General features: G+C 36.6%; 1 protein-coding gene across 1 annotated transcript; it reads right to left on the bottom strand.

The window, feature by feature from the left end:
• Positions 1-13,430: 13,430 nt before the first annotated feature.
• On the bottom strand, positions 13,431-14,624 carry LOC126959351 (olfactory receptor 5V1-like). The gene has a single exon (XM_050798304.1). The coding sequence runs from the start codon at positions 14,370-14,372 to the stop codon at positions 13,431-13,433; it is 942 nt and encodes a 313-aa protein (XP_050654261.1). The 5' UTR covers positions 14,373-14,624.
• Between the last annotated feature and the right edge of the window lie 4,714 nt (positions 14,625-19,338).

Here is a 19,338-nt window from a genome sequence, read left to right as displayed (position 1 = left end):
GGTGGACTAAAAACTACTGGACTCCAACACAAAATATAGTTTGATGCTTTTGTTCTCTCACTGAAGTCTAGATGCAAAAATGTAGGTCATGTTTGATTCATCCAAAATTTCTGCATGATGAATAAAACAGAATGAGTGGTTGCAGACTGAAGTGAGACACAACAATAACTAGGATCAGATTTCACCCAAAAAACCCCTGATATTTCTTTTTTTTTTTTTTTTTTTTTTTTTTTTTTTTTTTTTGTGAGACGAAGTCTCGCTCTGTCACCCAGGCTGGAGTGCAGTGATGCGATCTCTACTTACTGCAAACTCCGCCTCGCCGGTTCACGCCATTCTCCTGCCTCAGCCTCCCGAGTAGCTAGGACTACAGGCACCGCCACCACGCCCGGCTAATTTTTGTATTTTTAGTAGAGACGGGGTTTCACCGTGTTAGCCAGGATGGTCTCGATCTCCTGACCTCGTGATTCTCCCGTCCCAGCCTCCCAAAATGCTGGGATTACAGGCGTGAGACACTGCACCCGGCAGAAGCATAATTATTCTCCACACCATAGTATGAAGATACTTTGTTCACCGGAAAGTGTGAGTTGCATATTTATTCATGGAGGACACATACGTCTTTCTTCCAGAGGCTCACTACCACAGCTCTGAGGCCCTATCATTTTCTTCAGTTTTGTTAATCCATAAGAAGTAAATAAATGCATCATTTAAAAATATGGCAAAAATAATGTGAAATTTGCAAACTCCTTTTTATCTACTATTATCCTCTTTTCTTTATAGGTAAACCACTATATAGTTGCTGGGCCTTTGAGTCAATGAAAGTGTGTATCAATACACATGTTCTGAATCTATTTATCTATCTATATTATAATATGTATCTTTATACAATGTGTATATAATATATTTATGTAATGTGGGTACGATATAAATTAAACATGTAGAACAATATTTATATCATGCACCCATTTTTATAAGAAAGCATGCTTACATTTGCCTTTTATTGCTGTATTTCTCAACTTGTCCAAATAGATATTAATGAAGAAAGAAACATGTTCTAAAAACATGGTTTCTAAGGATGCTCTTTTAAAAATTTATTTTTATTTTTTCAGATTTAGGGGATACAGGTGTCATTTTGTTACATGGACATATTGTATAGTGATAAAGGCTGGGCTTTGGGTATAACCATTACCCAGAGAGTGTACATTGTACCCCTTAAGCAACTTCTCATTTCTCATCTCCTCTTATCCTCCTACCCTTCTGAGTCTCCAATGTCTGTTACTCCACTCTCTAAGCCATGTGTACAAAATCAAAAACAAGTGCATTACTTCCAAGATATAATGGGGTATAAGCATTGAGTAAACATCTCTTAGCTCCCACTTATAAGTAAGAACATGCAGTGTGTGAGGCCATTCTTGCATTGCTATAAAGAAATACCTGAGGCTGAGTAATGTATAAGAAAAAAGGTTTAATTAGGTCATAGATTTCTGCAAGACCTAGATGAAGCAAAGCAGCATCTGCTTCTGGGGAAGCCTTAGGAAGCTTCCAATTATGGCAGAAGGCAAAGGGGAGGCAGGCACATCACATGGAAAAGCAGGAGAAACAGAGCAAGTGAGAACGGGTGGCAGATGTCATATGCTTACAAACAACCAGACCTCAAGAAATCAGAACTAGAATTCACTCATCATGAAGGGAATGACTGAAGCCATTCATGAGGGATCCACCACCTTGATCCAGGCCACACCTTCAATGCTGGGGATTAGAATTCAACATGAGATTTTGCTAGGACATCCAAATCATATTCTCTCACCCCTGAACTCCCAAATACTATGTCCTTCTCATACTGCAAAATACAATTATACCTTCCCAATAGCCACCACAAAGTCTGAACTTATTCCAGCATTAACTCAAAAATCCAAAAAGTCTCATCTGAGATAAGACAAATTCCTTCCACCCATGAGTCTGTAAAATCAAAAACAAGTGCATTACTTCCAAGATATAATGGAGTATAAGCATTGAGTAAACATTTCCATTCCAAAAGGAAGAAATTAGCCAAAAAAGGGGTCTGTTGACCTCATGCAAGTCCAAAACCCAAGAGGGCAGTCATTAAATCTTAAAACTTTAAAATAATCTTCTTTGACTCTATGTCCCACATCCAGGGAACATTGGTGTGAGGAGTGGGTTCCCAAGGCATTGGCCAGCTCTGCCCTGTGGCTTTGCAGAGTTTAGCACCTACAGCTACTCTCAGGGCCTGGGGTTGAGTGTCTGCAGCCTTTCCAGGTGCAGGATGGCAGCTGCCAGTAGATCTACCATTCTCAGGTCTGGAGGGTGGCAGCTGCCAGTAGATCTACCATTCTTAGGTCTGGAGGATGGTAGCTCATTTCTCACAGCTCCACTAGACAGTGCCACAGTGGCAACTCAGTGTGGAGGTCTTAATTCCATATTTACATTCCACACTGTCCTAGGATAGGTTCTCTGTGGGGGCTTTGCCCTGTAGAAAGCTTCTGCCTGGGCACCCAGGCTTTCTCAGACATCCTCTGAAATCTAGGCAGTAGCCAAACTTCCTTAACTCTTGCACTCTGGACATTCACAGGTATACCATAAGCCTTGCATTCTCCAAAATGGCAGCTCAAGCTGTACCTGGGTTCCTTTGAGCACTCGCTGGAGTTGGAGCAGCCAGGATGTGGGAACCAATGTCTTGAGGCTGTACAAGAAAGCAAGGCCCTGGATCTGTCTCATGAAACCATTCTTCCCTCCCAGCCTTCCAGTCCTGTGATAGAAGGGCTACCACAAAGGTCTTTGAAAAGTCTTCCAAGCCTTCTTCCCCATTATATTGGCTATCAGCTCTTGGCTCCCTTTTAGTTATGTAAATTTTTCTATCCAGTGGTATCTCCACAGTCTGCTTAAATTCTTCTCCCCCGACAAAAAAAAGAAAAAGAAAAAGCCTTTTCTTTCTCTGCCGCATGGCTAGAGTGCAAGTTTTTCAAATTTTTATGCTCTTCTTTTCTATAAAGAACTTACAGATTCTGTTCATGTCCTTCCCCTATGTTTTAATGGGGTTGTTTGTCTTTTACTTGTTGATTTGTTTAAGTCCCTTATAGATTCTGGACATTAAGGCTTTGTTGAATGCAAAGTTTGCAAATATGTTTTCACATTCTGTAGAGTATCTGTTTATTATGTTGGTAGCTTCTTTTGCTTTACAGAAGTTCTTTAGTTTAATTAGACCCCCTTTGTCAATTTTGGATTTGCTGCAATTGCTTTTATTGTCTTCATCATGAAATCTTAGCCCATATCTATGTACAGAACTGTATTGCCTAGGTTGTTTTCCAGGGCTTTCATAGTTTTAGGTTTTACATTTTAGTCTTTAATCCATCTTGAGTTTATTTTTGTATGTGGTGAAAGGGTCGGGTCCAGTTTCAATCATCTGCATATGAGGTATGTTATCCCCGCAGCATTTATTGAATAGGCGGTCTTTTCCCTATTATTTGTTTTGTCAGCATTTTCAAATATCTGATGGTTGTAGGTGTATGGCTTTATCTTTGAGTTCTCTAACCTGTTTCATTGGTCTACATGTCTGTTTTTGTACCAGTACCATTCTGTTTTGGTTACTGTAGCCTTGAAGTGTAGCTTGAAGTCAGGTAGTGTGATGCCTCTGATTTTGTTCTTTTTACTTAACTTTGCTTTGGCTATTCAGGTTCTTTTTTAGTTCCATATAAATTTTAGAATAGTTTCTTCTGGTTCTATGAAGAATGTTATTGGTGATTTGATAGAAAGAGCATTGAATCTGTAATATTTGGTGGGGAGGGGCAGTATAGCTATTTTAACATATTTATTCTTCCTATCCATGATTATGGGATATTTTTTCATTTGTTAGTTTCAGCTCTGATTTCTTTCAGCAGTGTTTTACAATTCTCGTTGTAGAGATCTTTCCTCTCCCAGGTTAGAAGTATAACTAGGGTATTTTATTATTTTTGTGGCTTGGCTCTCAGCTTGGATGTTACTGGCTAGAAATGTTACTGAATTTTTACATTGATTTTGTATTCTGAAACTTTACTGAAGTTGCTTATCAGATCTAGGAGCCTTTGGGTAGAGACTATGGGATTTTCAAAGTATAGAATTATATCATCTGTGAAGAGATATATTTTCACTTCCCTTCTTATTTAGATGCCCTTCATGTCTTTCTTCTGCCTGATTGCTCTAACTAGGACTTCCAGAACTATGTTGAGTAGGAGTGGTGAGATGGGAATCCTTGTCTTGTTCCAGTTCTCAAGGGGAATGGTTCCAGCTTTTGCCCATTTAGTATAAAATTGGTAGTGGGTTTGCCATGGATGACTCATTATTTTGAGGTATGTTCCTTTTATGCCTAGTTTCTTGAAGGTTTTTAACATAAGGAAATGTTGGATTTTAGTGAAAGCCTTTTTTGCTTCTAGTGAGAGAAGCATACAGTTTTTGTTTTGGGTTCTGTTTATGTGAAGAATCACATTTTTTTATTTGCATATGTTGAACTAACCTTGCATCCCAGGGATAAAGCCTACTTGATTGTGGTGTATGAAATTGTTGATGTGCTGCTGGATTCAATTTGCTAGTATTTTGTTGAGAATTTTTGTGTCTTTTTTCATAAGGAATGTTGCTCTCTAGTTGTGTGTGTGTATGTGTGTTTCTTTGCCAGATTTGGTATCAGGTTGATGCTGGCTTCATAGAATGAGTTAGGAAAATGACCTTCCTCCTTAATGTTTTGGAATACTTTCAGGAGTACTAGTATCAGCTTTTCTGTATACATCTGGTAGAATTTGGTTGTGAGTCCATCTAATCCAGGGCTTTTTCTTGTTGGGTTTTTTTTTTTTAATTATGAATTCAATTTTGGAATCATTATTGGTCTATTCAGGGTTTCAATATTTTCCTTTTTCAATTTTGCAAGGTTGTATATTTTTAGGAATTTATCCATTTCCTCTAGGTAACCTATTTTGTGTGCATAGAGGTGTTTGATTACACTGAGGGTTTTTGTATTTCTGTAGAGGTCAATGGTAATGTCCACTTAGTCATTTCTGATTGCTTATTTAAATTTCTCTCCTTTTTTCTTCATTAGCCTAGCTATCAGTCTATCAATGTTACTTATTCTTTCAAAGAACCAACATTTGGTTTGGTTGATCTTTCATATGGTTTTTTTGCATCTCTCCTTCATTTCAGCTCTGATTTTTGTCATTTCTTTTCTTCTACTAGCTTTGAGGTGGGTTTCCTCTTGTTTTTTAGTTCCTCCAGGTCGCATATTAGATTGCTAATTTGAGATATTTCTAACTTTTTTATATGGGTATTTAGCACTATAAACTTTCTTCTTAACACCACATTACATGTGTCCCAGGAGTTCTGGTACACAGTATTTTGGTTTCCATTAGTTTGAAATAATTTCTTGATTTCTGCCTTAATTTTATTGTTCACCTAAAAGTCATTGAGGGGCAGATTGTTTACTTTCCATGTAATTGTATGGTTTTGACAAATCTTGGTATTGATTTCTACTTTTATTGTGTTATGGACTGAGAGTATGGTTGGTATGATTTTGGTGTTATTGAATTTGTTGATAATTGCTTTACAGTCAAACACATCATTGATTTTAGAGTATGTTACATGTACAAATGAGAAAAATGTATATTCTTTTGTTTTGAAGTAAAGTGCTGTGTAGATGTCTTTTAGGTCCATTTGATCAAGTGTTTAGTTTAGGTGTCAAATATTTTTTGTTAGTTTGTACTTCAATGACATGTCTTATAGTGTCAATGGGTACTAAAGTCTTCCACTATTATTGTGTGGTTATGTAAGTCTCTTCATAGATCTCTAAGAACTTGTTTTATAAATCTGGGTGCTCCTGTGTTGGATGCATATATATTCAAGACATTTAAGTCGTCTTGTTGAATTGAACCCTTTATCATTATGTAACGCCTCTCTTTATCCTTTGTTATTCTTGTTTTAAAGTCTGTTTTGCTTTGAATAGAAAGAGCAACCACTGATTTTTTTGTTTTGTTTTCTGTTTGCCTAATAGATCTTTCTTCATCTCTTTACTTTGAGCCTATGAGTGTCACTGTATTTGAGATGGGTCTCTTGAAGACAGCAGACAGTTGGATCTTGCTTCTTTATCCAACTTGCCACTCTATATCTTTCTAGTGTGACATTTAGCTTATTTAGTGTCAATTCAGTGTTAATATTAATATGTGAGGATTTGATGCTGTCATTGTGCTGTTGGCTGGTTCTTGATTGTATAGTTGCCTTATAGTGTATCTAGATTTGATTGCTTTATTATTTATTGCTTTATTATTTACTTAAGTGTGATTTTGTGGTGGCAGATATCATGCTTTTATTTCCATGTTTAACACTCCCTTTAGAACTTATTGTAAGGCAGGTCAAATGGTAACAAGTTCTTTTAGCATTTTCTCCTTTGAGAGGATCTCTTTTCTCATTTACTTATGAAACTTAATTTGGCTAAATGTAAAATTCTTGGTTGGAATTTATTTTCTTTAAGGATACTGAATATAGGCCCCCAATCTGTTCTGGCTTGTAGGGTTTCTGCTAAAAGGTCCACTGTTAGCCTGATGTGGTTCCTTTTGTAGGTGACCTGCCTCTTTGCTGTAGCTGCCTTCAAGAGTTTTTCTTTTGCATTGACCTTGAAGAATCTGATGACAATGTGTCTTGGGGATGATTACCTTATATAGTATCTCACAGGGGTTCTCTGAATTTCCTGAATTTGAATGTCAACCTCTAGAGCAAGGTTAGAAAATTTTTTGTGGACTATATCCTCAAATATGTTTTTCAAGTTGCTTGCTCTTTCTTTCTCTCTTTCATGGATAACAATGTGTTTTAGATTTGGTCTCTTTACATAATCCCATATTTCTTGGAGGTTTTGTTCATTTTTTATAATGCTTTTTTTTGTTTGAATGAGTTAATTCAGAGAACCAGTCTTTGAGCTCTGAGATTCTTTCCTCAGCTTAGCCAGTTTGGCTGTTAATATTTTTTATTATATTATGAAATTATTGTAGTGATTATTTAAGTTCTATCAGATCAGTTTTGTTCTTTCTTAAAATGGCTATTTCACTTTTCAGCTCTTCAATCATTTTACTAGATTCTGTAGATTGGGTTTCAACTTCTGCCTGAGTGTCTGTGGTCTTCATTGCCATCTAAATTCTGATTTGATGTATCTGTTTTCAGCTATTTCAGTCTGGTTAAGAACCATTGTTTGGGATCTAGTGTGGTTATTTGGAGGTAAGATAAAACTCTGACTTTTATAGTTGCCAGAATGTTTGCACTGGTTATTCCTCATTTGTATGGACTTATTTTTTTTTTAACCTTTGAAGGTGCTGTTTTTTGGATGAGGCTTTTTGCTTTTATGTTCTTTGGTACACTTGAGGATTTTACTGTACTAGTATAAGTTGTGTTTTGTCAACTGGCTTTATTTCTGGATGATTTCAGGGGTCAAGGCTCAGCTCAGCATCCTGGGCTACATGCTCTAACCATGGGGGGCTGGGACCCATCCCATGATTTTGTGTTGAGGTTAAACACCTGCTGCACTGGAGGGCCAAGGTGTTCCCAGTCTGCTGGTGACAACACTCCCATGTGGGATGCTGCCAAAAGTCCTTCACCTGGGCAGTGGCTTCACTCACATGATGGTGGCAACAAAGCAGCAGTGTGGTGGGTTCTCTGCGTGATTGTCTTCCAGCAAAGTGGTGGAGTAGGCTGCAGGTGTGTGCGAGCCAGTAAAGCAGTAGCGGGAGGCTGAGGGTGAATGCATACCTGTGGGGCCCCATCTGCCAAAGTTCTTTGATGATTTGGCAGAGTCTGGCCATAAAAGGGCTATGGTAGTACTGACCAGGAAGCACCCTGGTTGGGCACCTGAGGCTGCACAGTAAGCAGATGTGGTCAGGCAGAGTTCATGGGAGAGACCAGAAGACAGGGGCACTCTGATCAGACTGGTCTCATCCCATAGAAAAGATAGCCCCTTTTTGTCCAGATCTGATAGTCAACAAAGTCTGACGCCACCTAGAAGAGCATGGCAAGCCCTGTGGGATGAGCATCTATGGCCATGCTCCACTGCAGCTGTTCCCTTGCCAAACCTTCTGGACTCTGTGCAGACTGGAGTCCGGTCCCTGCCAACTTTCCAAGAAGCTCTCCCTGCCAGCTCTAATGTCCACAGGGGTCATGGGATCTCCTGCCACTAGGATTCTGGAGGTCTGTGGGAGAGTGGGCCACTCCATACCTATTTAACTCACTTCTTCCTCAGGAGCTTGTTGGGGCCAGGAGTGAGTCCTGGTGCTTGGCAACCCTGTGCAGGCTTATCAGCTTTCTCCCTCTTCAGCCTAGTGTTTGTGTCCTCCCTCTATCCAGTCTCAATGTCTTCCTTCTGAAGATCAGCTTAGAGTGAGCCAGCCTTCTTGCTGGTATGGTGCCTTAGTGGAAGAATCTCTTTCTGAATGCATCTAGTCAGCCATCTTGGCTCCTCCCAGATACATGATTTGTAGATATTTTCTCTCATTTGGTGTGTCGTACTTTCATTTTTTTTTGATACCCAAAATTTTTAAATATTGATTTAGTTCAATTTATCAGTTTTTCTTTTTCTTTTACCTCTTTGGATAGCATTACTTCTAGAATGTTATTTTCTATGATGCTGTTGTAAATGGTATTGGTTTTTTTAGATTGTTTATTGTCAGTATATAAAAACCTACTTGATATTTCTGTGTTGATTTTGTATCTTCCGACTATGCAAATTTTGTTCTTAGTCTAAAATTTTTTGGTGAAATATTTAGGGTTTTCTATATAAATATTATGTCATCAGTAAACAGTGATAACTTTAATTTAGATGCCTTTATTTTCTTTTTCTTGTCTAATTGCTGTGGCTGAGGCTTCCAAAATTTTGTTAAATAGAAGTGGTGAAGGTGAGTACCCTTCTTATTTTTCTGATCTTAGAGAAAAACATTTTAGTCTTTCACCATTGAGTATGTTGTTGACTGGGAGTTTGTCATGTATGACCTTTATTATATTGGGGTTGTTTTCTTTTTTTCTTAGTGTGTTAAGTTTTTTTCATCGTAAATTGGTGTTGAATTTCTTCAAATGCTTTTTCTGTATCAATTGAAGTGATTATGTGCTTTTTCCCTTCATTCTGTTGATGTGGATTGACTTTAGTATGTTGAATCATCCTTGCATTCTGAGAATAAATTCCACTTGATCATAGTGTATACTTATTTTAATATCCTGCTGAATTCTGCTTGATAGTACTTGTTGAGATTTTTTTGCAATGATATTCATCATGGTCTATTAGCCTGTACGTTTCTTTTCTTGTAATGTCTTTGTCTGACTTTATTTTCTGGGTAAGGTTGGCTTCATAGAACAAACTTGGAAGTGTTCTTTTATCTTTAATTTGTTGGGGGAATTTGAGAAGGATTAATATTAATTCTTTAAACAACAGAATTCAACTGTAAAGCCATCTCACCCTGGGCTTTTCTTTAGTGGGAAGTTTTTGATTCCTGATTCAACTTATTATAATTCTGTTCAGATTTTCTATTTCTTTATGATTCATGTTGCTATTTGAATTCTTTGTTTCTAGGAATTCATTCTTTTTATTTAGTAATTTAATTTGTTGGCACACAATTGTTCATAGTATTCTCTTATAATCCTTTCTATTTCTGTGAAGTTACTTTTAGTGTTCTTGCTTTTATTTCTGATTTTAGTCATTTGAATATTCTTTTTTCTTTTTCAATCTAGTTAACTTTTAAAAAATTTTGCTTATCATCTCAAATAACCAATTCTTGTTTTAATTTTCTGTATTTTTTTGTACTCTATTTTGTTTATCTCTAATATTGATTTCCTTCCTTCTGCTGTGTATTTAGTTTGTTCATTTTCTTTTTTTATTTTTATTTTTTTTTGAGACGGAGTCTCGCTGTGTCGCCCAGGCTGGAGTGCAGTGGCCAGATCTCAGCTCACTGCAAGCTCCGCCTCCCGGGTTTACACCATTCTCCTGCCTCAGCCTCCTGAGTAGCTGGGACTACAGGCGCCTGCCACCTCGCCCGGCTAGTTTTTTGCATTTTTTCAGTAGAGACGGGGTTTCACCGTGTTAGCCAGGATGGTCTCGATCTCCTGACCTCGTGATCCGCCTGTCTCGGCCTCCCAAAGTGCTGGGATTACAGGCTTGAGCCACCGCGCCCGGCCTAGTTTGTTCTTTTTATAGTTTCTTAAGGTATAAATTAAGTTGTTAGGTTGAGATCTTTGCTCTTTTCTAATATAAGCATTTGCAGTATATTTATATTTTTTAATGTAAGCATTTACATATATTTCCCTCATAGCTCAGTTTCTGCTTTTTCTAAAGTTTTGGTATGCTGTATTTTCATTTTAATTTAGCTCAGGGTGTTTTTGAATTTCTCTATTGATTTCTTCACTCTATTTTTTAAAATCATGTTATTTATTTATATTTATTTGTGATTTTTTTTCCATTTTATTCTGCTATTAATTTCTATTTTAATTCATTGGAATTAAAAAATATTTTTTATAATTGTGTTTTTAAAAATTTATTAGTACTTTTCATGGCCTAATATATGGTCTATCCTGAGAAAAACATGCATTTTACTGTTCCGGGTGGAGTGTTCTGAATATATCTATTAGATCCAATTAGTCTAATAATTTTTATTTTAAGATAAATAAACAGTCATTGTGTCCAGACCCTCTAAAATGCAACATGTTGGGCACATATCATATAGCCATAAGTCTATATATTGATATTTATGTGTGTGCATGTGTATGTTCTGCCACAAGCAAAGAAACAAACATAGATCTTATTTCTGCAACTTAAAAAGTTTACATAACATATATATATGAAGTCAATCATCTTAACAAATATAAAGAACCAATGAAATGTAAGATTGATTTACTGCATCTATGAGAGACAAAAATGTGTCAAGACAAACATTTGTAATACTTATCTGATTCCAAATGCTTCAAAATATTGTAGGTCTCTCATTCCCATATCTACATGCTAAACATCATCCCCCATAAATTCATCTCGTCAAGTTGGCTTATTCAGAAACACATTTATATGTCCAGTGGATAGCCAACACAAATATTTATGCTGGTTGTGGGCATTAATTATATATTTAAAAGATGAAGACATTCCTTTGGCCTCTTATCAATAACCCATTATCAGGTGATAAGAGACCCTGAATCTATTTGCCCAGGTACTTGCCATCAGGAAATAAATGCCCTACCACATTCTACATGCAGCTCTTTGCAAGCAATACATTGACTTTTTCCCCTACCATCTGCACAGAAGTAGTGGGATTATAGACTAAAAAGATAGAGACTGTTTATTGTCTCATCTTCTCTTGAGTTGATAAGGAAAATGCAACTGACCAAAACAGCACTAAGTGTTACTCCCCATTTTATCACAAAGTATCAGATAAAACTAGACGTAGGACAGAAGTTATTAAAATTTCTACAATTGACAAAATAAATTTAATGGCAGATAATTATTCTTTTCTTTAATTTTAATTTTGTTATTTATTTATTTTCATTATTATACTTTAAGTTCTGAGGTACATGTGCAGAACGTGCAGGTTTGTTACATAGGTATACACGTGCCATGGTGGTTTGCTGCACCCATCAACCCTTCATCTACATTAGGTATTTCTCCTAATGCTATCACTCCCCTACCTCCCCACCTCCTAACAGGCCACGGTATGTGATGTTCCCCACCCTATGTCCGTGTGTTCTCATTGTTCAATTCCCACTTATGAGTGAGAACATGTGGTGTTTGGTTTTCTGTTCCTGTGTTAGTTTGCTGAGAATGATGGTTTCCAGCTTCATCCATGACCCTGCAAAGGACATGAACTCATCCTTTTTTTATGGCTGCATAGTATTCCATGGTGTATATGTGCCACATTTTCTTTATCCAGTCTATCATTGATGGACATTTGGGTTGGTTCCAAGTCTTTGCTATTGTGAATAGGGCTGTGATAAACATACATGTACATTTGTCTTTATAGTAGAATGATTTATAATCCTTTGGGTATATACCCAGAAATGGGATTGCTGGGTCAAATTATATTTCTGGTTCTAGATCCTTGAGGTATTGCCACACTGTCTTCCACAATGGTTGAACTAATTTACACTCCCACCAACAGTGTAAAAGCATTCCTGTTTCTCCACATCCTCTCCAGCATCTGTTGTTTCCTGACTTTTTAATGATCGCTATTCTTACTGGCATGAGATGGTATTTCATTGTGGTTTTGGTTTGCATTTCTCTAATGACCAAGTGATGATGAGATTTTTTTTATATATGTTTTTTGGGAGCATAAATGTCTTCTTTTCAGAAGTGCCTGTTCATATCCTTTGCCCACTTTTTGGTGTGGTTTTTTTTTTTTCTTGTAAATTTGTTTAAGCTCCTTGAAGATTCTAGATATTAGCCCTTTGTCAGATGGATAGATTGCAAAAATTTTCTCCCATTCTGTAGGTTGCCTGTTCACTCTGATGATAGCTTCTTTTGCTGTGCAGAAGCTCTTTCGTCTAATTATATCCCATTTGTCAGTTTTGGCTTTTGTTGCCATTGCTTTTGGTGTTTTAGTCATGAAGTCTTTGCCCATGGCTATGTCTTGAATGGTATTCCCAAGGTTTTCTTCTAGGGTTTTTATGGTTTTAGGTATTACATTTAAGTCTTCAATCCATCTTAAGTTAATTTTTGTATAAGATGTAAGGAAAGGGTCCAGTTTCAGTTTTCTGCCTATGGCTAGCCAGTTTTCTCAACACCATTTATTAAGTAGGGAATCCTTTCCCCATTGCTTGTTTTTGTCAGGCACTCCTATACACCCATAATAGGCAAACAGAGAGCCAAATCATGAGCGAACTCCCATTCACAATTGCTACAAAGAGAATAAAATACCTAGGAATACAACTTACAAGATATGTGAAGAACCTCTTCAAGGAGAACTACAAGCCACTGCTCAAGGAAATAAGAAAGGACACAAACAAATGGAAAAACATTCCATGATCATGGATAGGAAGAATCAATATCATGAAAATGGTCATACTGCCCAAAGTGATTTATAGATTCAGTGCTATCCCTATCAATCTACCATTGACTTTCTTCACAGAATTAGAAAAAACCACTTTAAATTTCATATGGGACCAAAAAGGAGCCGGGATAGTCAAGACAATCCTAAGCCAAAAGAACAAAGCTGGAGGCATCATGCTACCTTACTTCAAACTATACTACAAGGCTACAATAACCAAAACATTGTAATGGTACCAAAACAGATATACAGACTAACGGAACAGAACTGAGGCCTCAGAAATTATTCTTTTCTTAATTTGCCGTTTTATCAAGAGTGAAATCTGTGATCCCTTTCTGCCAACGAGTAAGCTGCCTTCCTAAACATGCACATAGTCAATGTGGAAAAATGTTCACAGCAATATAGTCAATACAAGAAAACTTGTCCACTTGGATAGAAAAACAGCTTTTTCAGGGCCATCTGCATGTCTTTGTTTCTCAGACAGTAGACGATGGGATTTAGGCTGGGTGTGAGGATGGAGTAAAACACAGACACTAACCGTCCTTGAGTGGGAGAGTACTGGGAAGTGGGTGTGAGGTAAGCAAAGCTCCCAGTGACATAAAACAGAATGACAGTTGCCAGGTGAGAGGAACAGGTGGAGAAAGCCTTTTGAAGGCCACCAGCAGAGTGGATTTGAGCAATGGTAGAGATGATGAGAACATAGGAGATTATGGTGAGGGCAAAAGCACTGAGAATGATACACCCCCCAACTGCGAATCCAACTTCTTCATTGACATGGGAGTCACTGCAAGACAGTCTCATAATGGGAGAGCTGTCACAGAAGAAATGGTCAATGACATTGGGCCCACAGAATAGTAGAGATAAGGTGTTGATAGTGTGAAAGATGGCATAGAGAGCTCCACTTAACCAGGCCACAATGACAAGCTCTGTACACAGCTTTCTGCTCATAATGAAACCATAGATAAGAGGCTTGTAGATGGCTAAACAACGGTCATATGCCATGTATGTGAGTAAGAAGCACTCAGAGGCACACAGCATTACAAATATAAAGAGCTGAGCCACACATTCCCAAAAGGAAATGACTTTGAAGCCCATAAGTGAATTGATAAGTGCCTTCGGGACAGTGACTGAGGTGTAGCACATGTCCAAGAAAGACAGATTCTGCAGGAAGAAGTACATGGGAGTATGGAGGCGGATGTTTCTGGCCACAGCTAGGATGATGGACATGTTCCCCACGAGGGCAAAAAGGTAGATGAAAAGGAAGAGTGCAGTGCTAATAAGAGTCATTTCAGGCACGTCTGAGAAGCCCTTGAGAATAAATTCAGTCACGGTGGTCTCATTTGTCATTTTCTTTCCAAGTCATAGAGGGGAAAGCCAAATAATATTCAAAATGGTTGGGGCTTTAGTGATATTCAGTGCAAAGGAAACAACCACAAAGTGATCCATAGTGGTTGAATATAAATCTCATCCCAACGGTGGTTGATAATTCCCATTTGCTTTTCCTTTTTCTCCTTTGCTGTTTCTCTGTTAAGTCTGAGAGATAACAAGTTCTGAATAAACGAAAGAAAATAAACATGTATTCATTAAGTAACTGGATATATGCACACAAAATAAACAATAAACTTTGGAATAGTATACATTACTTAATGCAAAAGGTCTCATTCATTCAGTGATTATCCAATCAACAACTGCTGTATTTACTGCATTGGGTAGAGGTTGTTTTAGGGAAAGGGCAGGCAAACGGTCCTAACTCAAATCCTAACAGAAGTCGAGCACATAATGTGAATATATGAGCAGGTCAGGAACAAGTAATGATAGGATAGGTACAGCTAAGTGTTACCTGCATGAGATTTCAGCTAAGTGTTACCTGCATGAGATTTCAGGCACTATGAGGCCAAATCTTTACATTTTTTGGTATAAATGTTCTGATTTTAGCATAACACTTCCCAGTGTGCCAAACAGAGAAATTATGGGCTAGATCTGACACAAGGGCCTCTGCTTCATGCAATAATATATCCAGTCACTGATTTTTCTCTCACAGTAGAAATCTTGCATATAGGACTGAACTCTGAAATACTGGACACACAGTTGGCCTTGATTCAGGACCTACCAGTACCAAAGACATGCGTTAGTCTGTGGCATTTAACTAGCTGGTGTTCATCCCTCTTGCTATACCTGGATGGTGTCATCAGCACCTTCACAGGATTTACCATTTTAAAGTTAAGAATGAGAAACTGCATGTGAAGGACTATGATTTGAGGAAGAGGGAGTCTGCTGACATACAATTTGAATAAAAGAAGACCATTACTTGGAAATCAGAGGCAGTCTCCACAGTTGTATTTAACTCACAATAGTACTGTAAAAATGAGTTAAAACCAATTCAAATTTGATTTTTAAAGCAGTGATTTAAATTTTCTTTTGAGTCTGCCACGTCCACAACTTTTATTAATCATATTAGACTTTTCATGTTATTATAAATGAATAGGTTTTTAAAAAATAATTTATTAGTCTTGATAAAATTTTTGAACTATGATCTAAAAATTTCTGTCAATCTTTATACACAAAATAATAGTGGTTATTTCTGGGCATAGGATAATAATGATGTTTTTAGAAAACAAAATAAATGTGTATTGGCTTTGTAATCACTCTTTTTGAAAAATAAAATATGGCCCAAACTACTTCAAAACCTAATTGAAAATTTCTGCTGTTCTAACCTCTCTAGGAACATATGGAGTACAAAAATTTACATTTGGAGATTGTCAATCTATTCATTTGCTAAGGCTGTTGTAACAAAGCACCACAGACTGGGTGGCTTAAACTACAGATATTTATTTCACCGTTTTGGAGGCCAAGTGTTCAAAAACGAGGTGTTGTCAGAGCTGAGTTCTTCCAACGGCTGAGAGGGAAGGGTGTGTTCAAGGCTTCCCTTCTTGGCTGTTATAAGGCCATGTTTTCCCGTGTCTCTTCGTGTGACTTTCCTCTGTGCCTGTCTGTGTTCAAATTTCCTCTTCTTAAAAGAACACTAATCCTATTAGATTAGGGAACACAACAATGACCCGATTTTAATGATCTTTTTAAAAACTCTGATCCTCAAATACAGTCACCTTCTGAGGTACAGGGGACTAATACTTCAATGTATGAATTTTGGAGAGAACATTATCCAATCCATAACAATAAAAGGAAACAAAGCAGAATACAGTTTTTTATCTTTCAGGAAGAAAGAATAGGATGCCCAAGTACTACCCCTCAGAAAGGCAGAAACAGAAGGGAGAATTCCTCAATCTGCCTTTACAATGACTATCTAGTAAAGACAGTCTGGGCAAAGTGGCTCATTCAGATTTAATTTTATCTACCCTCAAACACCAACTGAGTGTTGTTCTGATAATGAAATGAATTAACCCTCTCTGATTTACTTTAATATCCACTCAAAAGAAATGACTAAAATAATGTTTCAAAAGTCAGACTTAGCTTAGAATTTTGACAAGTTACATAATATGTAAGCATAGTTTTCTCATCTCTTAAATTAAGAAAATTAATTATACCCATGTCTCAAGCTTGTCTTGCGAGTTAGAAAAACAGTGCATCTAACTTGGTGTTTCCTTATTTACCTAATGAAGAAGTTTGGACACAATGACTTTGGAGTCCTATTATGATATAATAGCCTCAGATTGTAAGTGAGAGGATCAAACAGAATGTCCAACAGCAGCCACAGGAAAACACATACTGTGCTCTCTGCTGGAACTGAACCTTTGCTCTGCAATAGCCTAGGACAAACAGGGCCTTCTCCCAGCATGTCACTTCTCCCTGTCACTACTGGCTGAGGAGACAGACACCTGATGTCAACTACTCACACCACAAGTAAGGTGCTATCTATGCCAGATATAGCTAGATTTAATATTTTCTTATCAATAAAAGATGCTTACTCTACTCCAGCCATTTAGACATTAATGTGCTAGTAAAAATTAGGATTCCAGAATACAATGAAGGTCTTTCTGACAAGCAGAATACCTTAGTAATTAAGACAATTCTTGTGTTTGCTTTTATAATGTACAGATTAGTAGATAGTGAATTTGTTATTTGAATCTAATATCCATTTAGATTCAGAATTGTGCAGTGATGTTTTAAATTGATTATTTCTCAAAATAATGAGTGTAGAATCATACCCTGTGTGCTCTGATGTTGGTGCTTGGCAAACTCTATTAAGAATTAGAGAAGAGTCCAAGGCACACTGAGAATCGAGTCAGCAGTTGTTTTGTTTTTACAGAAATCAGGTTTTAGACCAGTCTCTTGAACATTCTAACCTGAAATTTCTTTGTATATTAGCAGAAATAAGAGTATTATGCCATGTTGCTATTGATTCATTATGAAAGGATCAATTCAAGAATGTAGACAAAAGAATAAATACATTTATAATGCTACTATTTCTCTCTGATCAATATAAAAAAATCAGGTAAGGCTGAATATAGAAAAGACAAAACTACATGGATGCACACATTACTATCACATAGAATAATTTCTAATTATAAATAAATGATAATATATATTTTATTAATTCATTACTGCAGATCTACTTGTTGTGCACCTGCTATTCATGAAAAACTGTTTGGACATTTTTTATGGTCATCCTCACTGCCAATTCATCTCTTCCTATTTATTTTTTTATACTCTCTTTTCTTTATATTGCATCTTGATGTTCACTGTGAACAAATTATCATCCCTGAAGCCAAATACCATTTGACAAATAGTCAGCAAGGGCATGGTGTCTTTTTCTGCTTTTAATTATATTTTGCAAAAAATTTAACGTTTAACACAAGGAGGAAGCATGAGCAGAGATACAAAAGTAGGTATATTATGATTTCTACCTTTTAAGTATTCATAATTTTATTTCAAGGACCAAATTATTATATATAAATATGCCCAATTATTAATACTAGACATAGACATACATACCATATATATACACACACTCATATGTATGCCTTTGATATGCATTGTGAAGTCCTGTAAGTCAGGAATAAGATGCATACCCACATGTATACCACCATATACCCACATGTATACCACCATATACCCACATGTATACCACTATATACCCACGTGTATAACACCATATACCCACATGTATAACACCATATATGCATTTATCTATTTTTCTACAAATCTCTATATCTATCACCTAACAGATATTATTGTGGGATATATGTCCTATAGAAATTTAGAAAATAGTAAAAATATTTTAAACTGAGGTATTGATGAAGTCAATTTGTAAGTTGTCATATAAAGAGTTGGAAGGATTTCTAATGAATGAAAGGCTGTATGTTCCAGCTGGAGGAAACATGCAGGGTTATGGAGACAGGAGTGTAAATAACATAAACAAAATTAGTTGTAGAATAAAAATTCTACAAAGAAGTGTAACAAATTAATGTAATTGGTCATTACATAAATGTACCTCAATTCTTTGGGTTTTTATCAATGACAAATTAGCTTGGCATTTGATGTGTGGCCCACCAATCAAAAACACCAGGAGTCTATCGTTTTCATTTTATTTGAGACCACTTTACCCACACTTGTTTTGTATGTTTTTTACACATAGTTCTGAAAAGGAAAATAAGTAAATATAAAACATTCTTGTTCATTATTTCATAAAAATGTCCTAAACTTATATTTCACTTGCTTATATATCAAAAGCAGTAAAATCAATTTGGTTAAACAAAATCCACAAAATCATTTCATAAATACAAATATGAATAGATTCTTTAGTAAAAAATATTATCATAGGAACAATATTAAAATTTATTATAGGTGCTTTGCAGTATATTACATCATGTGTTCATCACAACCACCTACAAATAAAAACAGACACGATTAACTTGATAAGTAAATCTGAAGTGTTTGCCTCATAGAATGTCAACAATATATCCAGGGATTATCAACCAAGTCTTAAAGATACAAATTTCTACTTAGCAATAAGGAAATAACAATGTGCTACCTGGATGGTTTATTCTGATTATTGCAGTAATTTATCATGTAGATATAGCCAGAAAATGGAATAATGAGAATAAAATAATCAGACATGAAACAAAGAAAAAACAGAAATATGTGCTGGGATGGAATAGAGATGGTGATATGGGTCAGATCAAGGGCGTTTCTAGGGATGAAACTTAATGACGGACCAAAGTTGGAGGCATGAGCTAGAGCGAGAAGCAAAGACCTGAAAATGGAAATAGGAAGAAATCAGTCCTGAGATCAACTCACTCAGATTTCTCTGAAGCTGGATGACCATTTGGGATGAATTCATGAGGATTCTTCTCAA

Source organism: Macaca thibetana, chromosome 1 (assembly GCF_024542745.1).
Source record: "Macaca thibetana thibetana isolate TM-01 chromosome 1, ASM2454274v1, whole genome shotgun sequence".
Taxonomy (NCBI): domain Eukaryota; kingdom Metazoa; phylum Chordata; class Mammalia; order Primates; family Cercopithecidae; genus Macaca; species Macaca thibetana.
The sequence above is the reverse complement of the archived record's forward strand: the minus strand, read 5'-3'. Positions and strand labels throughout refer to the sequence as shown.

Bases quoted from the DNA above. Each gene is read 5' to 3' on its own strand.
- LOC126959351 (XM_050798304.1), bottom strand. From the start codon at position 14,372: ATGACAAATGAGACCACCGTGACTGAATTTATTCTCAAGGGCTTCTCA.